This window comes from Acipenser ruthenus, chromosome 19 (genome assembly GCF_902713425.1).
Source record: "Acipenser ruthenus chromosome 19, fAciRut3.2 maternal haplotype, whole genome shotgun sequence".
NCBI lineage: Eukaryota > Metazoa > Chordata > Actinopteri > Acipenseriformes > Acipenseridae > Acipenser > Acipenser ruthenus.
This window is the reverse complement of record NC_081207.1, coordinates 30,132,896-30,145,056: the sequence shown is the minus strand read 5'-3', so window position 1 is coordinate 30,145,056 and position 12,161 is coordinate 30,132,896. Positions and strand designations below refer to the sequence as shown.

At 43.6% G+C, this 12,161-nt stretch overlaps 1 protein-coding gene across 1 annotated transcript; it reads left to right on the top strand.

The window, feature by feature from the left end:
- The first annotated feature begins 355 nt into the window (after positions 1–355).
- On the top strand, positions 356–11,937 carry LOC117424058 (solute carrier family 12 member 3-like). The gene is made up of 26 exons (XM_034040084.3): positions 356–657; positions 1,187–1,321; positions 1,546–1,621; positions 1,955–2,050; positions 2,440–2,579; positions 2,841–2,951; positions 3,357–3,468; positions 4,046–4,176; positions 4,449–4,533; positions 4,697–4,851; positions 5,156–5,263; positions 5,380–5,503; positions 6,011–6,112; positions 6,196–6,351; positions 6,775–6,874; positions 7,155–7,266; positions 7,824–7,961; positions 8,049–8,155; positions 8,393–8,475; positions 9,014–9,088; positions 9,378–9,479; positions 9,767–9,878; positions 10,530–10,616; positions 10,891–11,026; positions 11,292–11,359; positions 11,626–11,937. The coding sequence occupies exons 1-26, from the start codon at positions 367–369 to the stop codon at positions 11,765–11,767; spliced, it is 3,084 nt and encodes a 1,027-aa protein (XP_033895975.3). The 5' UTR covers positions 356–366; the 3' UTR covers positions 11,768–11,937.
- The last annotated feature ends 224 nt before the right edge of the window (positions 11,938–12,161 follow it).

Genomic DNA, 12,161 nt, shown 5'->3' with positions numbered 1-12,161 from the left:
CTTTAATGACCAAATAACAAAAACCTGTGAGAACCGTGTGCAGTTACGCACTGCCAACACTGCACCGAACTGCAGAAACCTGTCTTGTGACCTCTAATCGAAGACGCGGTATCTAAGTTAAAATCTCAGAACACAATTAACGTGTGACTGCAATTTGCACAGTACAGGTACTTACATACCTTAAGGGGGTAGTTTTTTATTTTTTATCTTACATGGAAATCTTATCAAATCTAACCGCGGGGCACTGTCTTGTAAGAATGGTAATAAGGGGTCTGTGCGCACCAGTACCTGCCGGTTTACCGCTGTATAAAACGACCAGGTATTGTAATAGTTTACCATTCCACTCTATCGTCGCTGAAAGCCGGCATGGCAGACCTCCCGTCGCACGAAGTTACGGTGGACGCGCAGTTTGGGCACAGCAGCTTTACTATCAATAAACTCATGGGGACCGAGGACAGCTCCAGGTACCGCTTTGGGACGCCTGAACTCGGCGCCGCTGACACCTGGGACAAGAACAGCAGTACCCAAACGAACACCTTCGGCTACAATACCCTGGACGCGGTGCCCCAGTATGACCACTATGCCAACACCATGGTCAAGGGTGTGAATCGCTGCCACAGACCTTCGCTCGCTCAGCTGCATACTTTCATATACGAGGTCGGTGATGAAGACAACTTTTTTCGTCTTCCTTTTGTTAAACACGCATCTAAAGCAGCTGGAACACGGAGTCACTTTGTGGCTTGGAACGTGGTTTCAGGAGACTAGGTTTCAGGCCCCTGCACGGCACACCAGGGGAGACTTGGGGTTTGATACAGCAAGGTTGCCTCAGACTAGGTCTTCCGGTCTCCTGGAACCATTTCAAGCCCCTGTTCCTAAAAAAGGGGCTTTGTGTTCCCTTAGCTTTCGTTAGACTTTGTATTGCATTTGTAAACATCTTGCTTAACCCTAAATACACGCACTATACATGCCCTGCGGTACCACTCTGGTGGTGATTTAATGACAGGCTACAGTAAGTGTTGGGAATTAGAACCGATAGTCATAGTCCCAGTACGACCTGCTCAAAACCAGCTCACCTCCGCTCTGCAGCAGACACCACTGCTGGGCACAGCTGGCATTACCCTTTTCACCGCGAGTTTACTGTCAAGTCACTTTAAAGTTGCATTCTCGCCCTGTTTCTGCTCTTCAGCCGGATGGGTTTCAGCCGCCCAAGATGTATGACGCTGCGGACGATGCCGAGGGAGGAGAGGCCGTCAAAGAGGGGGAAAGTGCCGATAAACCTCTGGGAGAGCCGGTCAGATTCGGCTGGGTGAAGGGAGTCATGGTAAAACGCATTATTATTATTATTATTATTATTATTATTATTATTATTATTATTATTATTATTATTTTTTTAATAAAATCCATTAAATAGAAGTTGATCTGCGTGCATTCTCTAGAAATTCTCCTTTTAAATCAATAAATAAATACTGTTCACAAAGCCTGCAAGGATTGCAGGTTTGTGTTTGTTTGTTTGTTTGTTTAAATGTATTTGTCTTTCTTATTCAGATCCGCTGTATGCTCAATATCTGGGGAGTCATTCTATACTTGCGGTTGCCGTGGATCACTGGTCAAGCAGGAATCGGTGTGTGGGTTTCACTATATTATTGAGTATAATATACATATAAAATACATCCGTATTAACTATCTTATGCTGTAACTCGTGTGTTAACATAGTTTAGTGTGCCATCATGCTTAAGAACAACGGCGATGTGCACGTGGATTCGTCTTTGTGTTTAAAAAGGTTCGCGGGTATAATACTAGTAGCAATAACATTACTACTGTAGTAGCAAGCATAATATTACTTGGGCAGGCGCGCTAAATCTTCTCAAGTGCTACTGAGTGTTGTTCGCAGGAATAATGACCTTTCTAGAACCCATGGCACGTTAACCGCTCGCATGAATCTGTCGCCTTTCAGGATTGACCTGGGTCATCGTGCTGCTGTCCTCCAGCATCACCGGGATAACAGGCTTATCAACGTCGGCCATCGCTACCAACGGGAAAGTAAAAGGAGGTGGGTAGAGCTTTCTATATCATCGTCAATATATATATATAGAGAGAGAGAGAGAGAGAAAGAGAGAGAGAGAGAGAGAGAGAGAGAGAGGGAGAGAGAGAGAGGGGGGGGACTACAGGAGGCTGTTAATATAAGTTATACAGTATAACCATTATAAGGGTCACACTGTAAGCAGTGAGTAGGGGGTTTAAAAAAGAGTTGTGTTTTAGTAAATGTAACGAGCTGTGTTTTGTGTATATTATGTAAACTGCAAACTGTTTCACCTGCAGAGAGACTGAAGCGAGGCTGCAGTTACAGGGTGATTAGAATGCTGTGGTGCATTTTCTAATCCCCCTGTGTAAGTGCTGTCTGCACCTCTTTGAAGCAGCTTGTCTTCCATCACCTTTCAGGTGGAACGTATTTCCTGATCTCGAGGAGTCTGGGGCCGGAGCTGGGGGGCTCGATTGGTCTCATTTTTGCCTTTGCCAATGCAGTGGCCGTGGCGATGCACACGGTGGGCTTTGCGGAGACCGTGCGGGATCTCTTGAGGGTGAGACCTGCTTTTAATCGAGCCATTATTTGTTTCCTTAGGTTATTCACAAGCCTAATCAAACTCCCAGGAAACTGTTTTACAGAGATATACAGAATCATGATTAAAAAAAAAAATAATCTGGAGTGAATAGTTGAAAAAGGCATGGTACAGCATGACAGTTTTCCACAGTACATGAAAAAGTAAAACATTTGTTTTAAAAAGGCAATGCATTCAGTGATGTCCAGTTCATTATTCCGATGTTTTTCTTATTTTACCCAGGAATATGATTCCACAATGGTAGACCCCACTAATGACATCAGGATTATCGGAGTGATCACAGTGACCATTCTGCTTGGAATTTCACTGGCGGGTATGGAATGGGAGGCAAAGGTAATATAGTTTACAGTGAAATCCATTCACAGTATATCCATGGCCTCTTTTATTTAAGAGATTTAAAAAAAAAAAAAATTAGACGGCATTAATTTTAGCCGTTAAGACAAACTTGAAATGAATTGGCATCTCAGTCCAATTGAATGGAAAGGTCTGGACATGGCTGGACAGGGCTGGACGTCAGTATTATAAACTCATCAGCCGCGAGGAGGAGATCCATTACCGTGTAACAGAGCAAGCGGTTTGCTTAATCCACATATTATTATCAAATAATTCCTCGGACTGAATAAAGTTTATACCAACAGAAAACAAACACCCACACTCTCATGTGTTCCCTTGATTGCATACATTTCTGCATTTATAAATAGGCAGTTGTTTGAATTTGTGACACCTTTGCGTTGGCAGGCCCAGGTTCTGTTCTTCTTCGTTATCATGATTTCTTTTGTAAACTACATTGTGGGGACCATCATCCCCGCCACCCCGGAAAAGCAGTCCAAGGGATTCTTCAGCTACCAGGGTGAGCCTTACAAGATTCATTGATCTGCTGTGTAGCAGATAGAACGACCCGTGTGAATTCATGCACTGCGGGAGCAAAGTGCACGCAGAATGCAGCATTGATCCAGGCAACAGCCTGCAATTACACTACTCACCTTAGCTGTGCATTTATTAATAATGTTGACTGTACATAATCAATTTATATTTTGTTCTTCTGTAGGATTTCTATAACAACCACCACTTGACCTCATTCAAAGTTCTATAGAATTTCTATAGAATTTCTATAGATTCTTTGATTTATATACACAGATGTATAGTGCATAGCATGTTGTTTTTTTTACTGGAGCAGGAAACTAGCCTCAAAAGCCATACTCAACATGCATATGAAATATGAGCTCCAATGGCTGTCTAATGATAGACACACACATGCATGGCATATCTATTGACTGGTTATTAACATGGAACAAAACCTCAGCAGATGGTTAATTGCATATTAATTAAAAAAAAAACTTATTGATGACACTCTAGCCTAAAAAAAAGCGTTGCCCATGTTTTATTCCTAATTTATTCATTTTTTATTTGTTCTAAATCTTTTTCAGCTGGAATTTTTTCAGAAAACTTTGTGCCAGATTGGAGAGGTCCCGATGGAAGTTTCTTTGGAATGTTTTCCATATTCTTCCCCTCGGCCACTGGAATCCTGGCTGGAGCCAACATCTCAGGGGATCTGAGGGTAAGGTAGACCCCTTATATTATATGGAGGGCTAGTGAAGGACAGTGAAGCCACCTTAATTTGCAGAACACTTTACTGTATTTACAAACATCAAACATCTTAGGAAAACCAGCAGCTGGGGGTTGGTAGTTACTCAGTTGTTACATAGAATTCCAAAATAGCAGCACCAAACCCAGAAGTAGGCTTCTAAATCTGTGTAAAAAGAACAAACCCACTCTGTTTTACTGTAGGGTGTTTAACAGAATCCTTTCCCTCTGTTGTTGATATGACAGGACCCGGCTGTTGCAATCCCCAGAGGGACAATGCTGGCTATTTTCTGGACGACAATATCATACCTTGTGATTTCTGCTACCATTGGTGAGTTGCGTCTCTGCTCTTCAGGAGAGTGCACTGTCATTTGTTATCAAATAATCCATTCGACTGAATAACATTCACACCAACAACTAGGAACTGTCTGGGCAGTGATCTGCTCTCCCAATTTGTAAATGACGCTCTGCTTGGTTTGAACCCGTGTTTCCAGGCTCCTGTGTGCTCAGGGATGCCTCTGGGAATATAAACGACACCATTGAGATGCCCCCTATTGGCTGTGAGGGGCTTGACTGCAGTTATGGATGGAATTTCACAGAATGTGCGAAGAATCATAACTGCCAGCACGGTCTACTCAACTACTATCAGGTACCTGCATTGGTCTTTGAGTTTTTATTTGGAGTGTTTATTTGCAGTTGACCAGCTCAAACCCAGCCCTGTCGCCGCTGACCCATTTAATCCGGTGCTGAAATGCTCTAGATTGGAGTATTTCAGATAGAGGAAAACTAAGAACGAGACGGGCAGGTTTAGTGATAGATGCAGTCATTCTAGATCTCTTCGGGTAACAGTGAGCGTCTCAATGAAAAACCATCAATAAAGTGTGCAGGCCTGGGGTTCAAGTGAGGACTTGTTCAGAAAGCAATCCTTTATATTCTTTTTGTTTGCCCTCCAGACCATAAGCATGGTGTCTGGGTTTGCCCCCCTGATCACAGCTGGCATCTTTGGGGCGACCCTCTCCTCTGCGCTGGCCTGCCTCGTATCAGCACCCAAGGTCTTCCAGGTAAGATCACCTTGCAACGGATGTCACAGCACCTGGAGTGAGGCTTTGCAACATTTAGGAAATGTTTTTTTAAAAAAACGCTTTTAACATTTTTTTTTTTATTTCTCTGCCCCAAGTGCCTTTGCAAAGATAACCTTTACCCTTTGATCGGGTTCTTCGGAAAAGGTTATGGAAAGAACGACGAACCAATCAGGGGATACATGCTGACCTACGTCATCGCTGTCGGCTTCATTCTGATTGGTAAGCGGGTCTCTCACCTGGCTGGCTGTGATTAATGTGTGAAGGAGATTAGCAGGCTGGCATTGAGTAATATAAAGATGTGTCTGTGTGCTGTGCAAGGGGAGCCTGGCTCTTTAGATACAGCCTCTCTGAAGCTGCAGATGTGAGGTGCAATCCCCATATGTGAATCATGCTGGATTTTTCCTAGAAGTCTGGCAGGGTTGTACATGACACAGACATGGGATTAATTAGGATGAGGAAGCCTCTTATTCTAGAGAGCCGTTCCCCTCCAGGCTGATTATCTAGAATAAATTATTGACTACTAGTAAACCATTTATAACAAGGCTGGAGTAAAGAACTTATACATATTTCAATAATTACTAAGTAAAGGTTGAATTTCACGAAATGTGTCAATGAATTCAATAAGATACCTTAAGCCAGTTCATATCTGTTCATTCCAGTCGATGATCCCTCGTCCCTTATTTGGATTGCTTCTCATGAAGAGCTGTTTTCTCTTTCTTCATGCAGCTGAACTGAACACTATTGCTCCCATCATCTCCAATTTCTTCCTGTGCTCGTACGCTCTTATCAACTTCAGCTGCTTCCACGCTTCCATCACAAACTCCCCGGGTATGTATGCTCATGATCCCTGTTCATCCCGTACGTCTGCACAGCCCTGTTCTGTACTGTGTGTAACAGCTGTGTCCCTGCAGGCTGGAGGCCGTCATTTAAATACTACAGCAAGTGGGCGTCGCTGCTGGGAGCCATCATCTCCGTGGTGATCATGTTCCTGCTCACCTGGTGGGCCGCTCTGATCGCCATCGGGATCGTCATCTTTCTGCTGGGTTACGTGCTCTACACGAGACCAGGTACCCTCTTGCACCAGGGTGGCCAAAGCTGGCCCTTCCACTCCAGGTCTTTGTTCCAACCCTGTTCTAAATTGTTTGAACTAATCAAACCTCCATCCAGACCCTGAAGTAATTAAGTATCTCATGCTACCTGTTAAACCTGGAGCGACATGGCCCTCCAGGACTGTGATTGGACACTCCTGCTTTACGCAGACCCTTTCCATCACAGCCGTTAAACTGGGCCGTGTATAACGCGACGCCGTTCTGTTTCATTTTCCTGTATTCGTTTCCTATCAGCTGTGGTTCTCCTGAGGTATCTGCGCAGTGCAGAGTGCAGCAGGTCACACTGATCGCTCCCCAGTATACAATGCCTTGGTGTGATGCACATCTGATATCCGTGCAGTTTGAACAGGGTCTCTAATAACTCTTTCATGTGTGTTTCAGCGATCAACTGGGGCTCTTCAGTGCAGGCAAGTTCATATAACAGGGCCTTGTCCTGCTCTGTTGGCCTAAATGAGGTGGATGACCATATTAAAAACTACAGGTAAAATATTCATGTCTTTCATAAGATCTTTCTAAAATATATATTGCATGTCAGATATATTTGTATATAATCAGTCACTGCAAGCATAATTGTACCATGTTAAGTTTCCTATCTATGTATGTATTTCATAATGAATATGAGTTTTTTTCAAAGTTATGGCCGGGCAACTTCTCGAACTCCATAGAGATCACACAAAATTGACCAAAGGGGATATATATATATATATAGTAGTAACTTATTGTTTTCCTTTTCTGCTCATTTTGTTTTCCGTTTGCTTCAGGCCGCAGTGCTTGGTCCTCACCGGAGCTCCTGGTTTCCGTCCAGCCATGGTGGACCTTGTTGGGACCTTCACTAAAAACCTGAGCCTCATGACATGTGGGAACGTGATCATTGTGAGCCTTCCTCGTTTGTTTTATTGCCGTTGTTCCATTAGGGTTATGCTTATTAACTGAAGGTGCTTAATTAGCACTAGCCTCTGGGGTGGTGCTGGAGGCAAGACAAGGGATTGCTCACGCTCTGGATTTCAGGTGTTGTGTCACACATCTCTGGAACACTCCCAGAATCCTGACCCATGACGCAGAGCATCCTTGAGTGGGTTATTCCTCCCTATCCATTCATTACAATGGGGGTGCCCAGAAAGAGGCTGGACGGAATAGTTTCACATGTAAATGAAGTCATCCACTGGAAATAATCCCAAATAAGTACCACCAAATCCATTTGATCTTTAGAGCACAAGCTGTATTTATGTCATTTGATGCGTTACGTTCAGACTTTTGCGGTTAACAAAATCAGAGTATGTCACTGTAAACAATATAGTTCAAGAGAAAATTAAAACAGGTAGATACAGTCATTTAAAAATGCTCCAAAACATTACAAAGTAGTAGCCTGACCTCAAATGAGAACAATGGCACTTAATGCGGTAAAACAAATAAGATGTTTTAAACGGCAGGGCCCTCGTAAGCAGAAGATGCCGGAGGTGAGCCGTGCAGATCGCCATGTGAAGTGGCTCAACAACAGGAAGAGCAAGTCCTTCTACACCGGCATCGTCGCGGACGACTTACGCAGCGGAGTTCAAATCCTCATGCAGGTAACCACGCCTCTCTGCGTCTTTACATGAAGGCATTCAATGAACTCGGCTTCCTATGCTAACAGGGGACTAATGTATTCTCCTTAGGCTTCAGGTCTTGGAAGAATGAAACCTAATGTTCTGGTAATGGGGTTTAAAAACAACTGGAAATCAGATAACCCCAGCAACATGGAAAACTACATCGGCATTATCCAGTAAGTGAAAGCATTTCCGTAAGGGAGAAAAAACGTACGGGGGAGAAACTGTGGATTCAAATTTAAAATTTAAAAACCTTTAGAGAATAAAAAGAGATGGCCCATAGCCACACACGCTTGGCTGTCCCTCGATGGTTCAACAGAGAACACAGCAGCAATCTCCACTTGACCTCTGACCTCTCAAACAGGGCAGCTACTCTGATTGCCGCTATTTGTGCTTTTGTTTCCTTTTTCCAGCGACGCCTTTGACTTCAATTATGGAATCTGTTTATTGCGCATGAAAGAAGGGCTGGACATATCTAGAACGATGCAAGCGCACTGTAAGTTATGAGTTAAGGAGAGGGCCGCTTACAAAAAATTCAGTTACTTTGCTAAATATGTACAAAAAAAAGGATATTTTAATTGAACCTGCCCCATAGGTACTAGTCTTCGGGCGTGTGCAAATGGCAGGAAGTCTTTGTAATCTCAGCAGACTGGACACAGGTCACCTCACCCCATTTAACATGCTGATAAGTGCATTTACCAGTGGTAATTCAGTTAACTCTTGAGCTGTGAAAAAAGCTCTTGGGGGGGGGAAAAAACACTATAAATTCATGCCTGGGTGCTCAGCAATTTGAAACTACTGACTGTGCTTTGTGTTTATCAGTTAGCAGCACTCCCTTATAAAATGTGCACAGTAATGCTGCAGTTCCCCATGCTTTTTCCATAATTCTATTATGCATTAACCATAGTCTGCAATGATTTGCCATACCTCTCCGGGCTTGCAATGTATGTCTGTTGTGTTTTCATGCTTGTACTTTGCTGTGCTCTTCTAAGCTTTATCACAGCAGTAACAATGTGTGTCTCCACAATGAACAGTTAACCCCAGCTTTGAGGCTGGTGATGACAGCCATGGCAATGGATCTGTAGCAGCTTACACCGTCAACGGTACCTGTGAGTATCAATAAAGTGAAATCCCCAGGCTTAGCGAGCAGCGTCCCTTAGACCTGAACCTGGTATAGTGTGTCTCGCATCTGTTAGATCTTCTGTGTTGTGATTCAGCACTGATAATGTGTGAATTAAATCAAAATAAAAAAAATACACATTTGCTTATGTATTTCCTAAATTTTGGGGGTTTTTTCAGCTAAAAGTTAATTGAATGGGGCTTTCAGTCCCAGTGATATAATGTATTTAAAAACAGAATTAGGATGGGTAACTAAAAAAACTTTTGTTCTCATTTCAGTGGATCCAGAGGCCTTAGCTGCCGAGCAGCAAACCACCACTGTGTTCCAGTCTCAGCAGGGCAAGAAGACAATCGATATTTACTGGCTGTTTGACGATGGAGGTATGAATGAAGAAACTTCAACTGGGAAACACCCAAGCCCATACTGCTTCTATCACAAAGACACACTGTAGAATTCTGTCATGTGATCTAAGCACTGGATCACACACCTACTGTATACACAGCATAAAATGAACTGGAATTTCTACAAATCCTAAACCGTGATTGGTCGATTTCTCGTGCGTGACTTACAGTAGTTTCTAATTGCTCAGCCATACTGTGTGTTTGCACGGTTCTGTATGGAGACGGCCAGTGTCCCCTCTGTAAACTGCCCTTGTTGCTGCCCGCAGGTCTGACTCTCCTCATTCCCTACCTGCTGACTCGCAAGAAGCGCTGGAGGAACTGCAAGGTGCGAGTGTTCGTGGCAGGCCAGCTCAACAGAATGGACGAGGAGCGGAAAGCGTGAGTGTCTCTGAGTGCGGGGGTTGAACGCCCCACTTGCACAGCATCTCCACAGCTTTTTGCTGTTTCTCTGTTTTCTTTACTTGAGAGTAGCCGTTATTTACTTCATGCTAATATTGGACTTGGCTTTCACCAAGATAAAACTGGATTTTAGTGGTGGGGACCAACCAAGACGTAGCTTCACTGTAATATATGAGCCTTCAGTGTTTTTCCGCCAGGTAACGTGGACTTCCTATTGGCCCGCTGTTGATGGCTGAAGTGTCATGTCGGCTCCAGGGATCAGCCTATTTTCGGCCTCCCTGGTGCATCAGCACACACAACGGCAGCGATGCTGGCTCCAGGGATCAATCAAAGTGCGGGCTCATAGTGTCTCAGCATGGCAACCGTCTGGAATGGGCTTGGTGGGGCACTTCGCAGGAATCATCAGGTGGGCACCTCCCGTCTTCGGTGTTTCATCAACTAGCCCACGACACCTCAGGAAGGCTCAACTGATGCTGGCGTCGCAGCACCACACCCCTCACCAAATCCAACCCAGCCCAGCCCAGTTTACTTACCTTAGCCCTCCAATCTTTGCAGCCTTCCTGTCCTTGTAGATAGAGCCTGTTTATAGACTGTCAGACCTAAAAGAAATGCTTTCCCCTTGCGTTCCAGGTTTATAGCGCTCCTGAGTAAATTTCGCCTTGGATTCAATGACGTTCAGGTGCTTCCAGACATCAATCAAAGACCACAACCTGAGAAGTAAGATCTGGACCGATGAAGCTGTTAAGACTACAGCGTTGCAGTTCAATAATGTCCTGACAGGAGGGGTCTCTTATCAGTAGAATTATTATTTGTAATTAAAACGTAGAAGTTCAAAGTGCATTACATAAATGATCCGTATTTATATATTCAGTCATGGAATATATGTTGGTCAGTGGGGGTATACGGTATATATAATTCATGTCTGGAGAACTGTTTCATCTCTGCATTTCTCTGATAGCAGTGTCTTCGTGCCTGTTTTGTGTATGTATAGTGTGAAGAGGTTTGAAGACTTGCTGGGTCCATATAAGCTGAATGATGATTTCAAAGATGAAGCCAAAATCAATGAATTAAAAAAGGATTTCCCTTGGAAAATATCAGATGAAGAGATTCAGAAGAACATGCCAAAGGTAAAAACTACTGAAGAAAATAAATACAAGAAAACTAGACTCACTTTTTGACCTTCAGGGTATCTCTTTAATCACCATACTTTAAGGAATGTTTTTAAAGAATTATTTTTTTAAAGAATTCTCTTAGGTTTAGTGCTTTGTATAATTATATTAAATTAACAAACCCTTTGAACTGCAGACTTGAATTAATCAGAATGCTTTAACATAACATTCCTTGAAACAGTCTTGTGAACAAGGCCCCAATATTTGTTCATTTTCCCTGCAGTCGCTTCGACAAGTCAGACTGAACGAGATCTTGCTGGATTACTCGCGCGATGCTGCCCTTATCGTCATGTAAGTAGAAAGGGCAGAGACACACATATATTGTAACTGTATTAAATATTGTAAAAACACGTCACTGCACTTTACAGTCCAACCAAAACACCATTGTGTAACCGAGTGGTAAGCAGCGTAACCACTGTGCAAAAGGATCAGACCCCTTGAAGATGGTATCGTCTTGGGTCACCAGCAGGACTCCATGGGTGTGCATTATATTTGTTTGCATGGGAGTACGGTAACGTGCGTGATTTTTAAATCAGTCAAAATGTTTTGTTGTGCAGGACCATGCCCATCGGCAGGAGGAGCGAGTGCCCCAGCTCCCTCTACATTGCCTGGCTGGAGACCCTGTCCCAGAATTTGAGACCCCCGGTCATGCTGGTCCGAGGAAACCAGGAGAGTGTCCTCACCTTCTACTGCCAGTAACACGGACAGTCACACTGCAGCATGCCTTCAACATACTCGCACTGACCCTCATTCAGTGAGCCACCCTTACCTTAACACAGCAGCAACAGTGACATCGAGCTGTAATCTTAAAGTGTACAAGTGAAACTACAATACAACTGTTTAAATTAAAAAGAAAAACTTGAATGAAATTTGGACTGACACATGAACGTTTTGTCAAGGTACGTTTGTCTGGTCTATTTGATCAAAACCCTTAGCTGGCAGGCTGAATTTTATTGGAGGATTTTACAGCACTGAGGAATCGCCCTGAAAACTACTGTATCTGCACACACTACTGATGCATGCTCCAATAAAATGCAGATGTCTAGATGGACACTTCTGTGTCTCTTCATATAGGAAGTGAATTATCATGCCG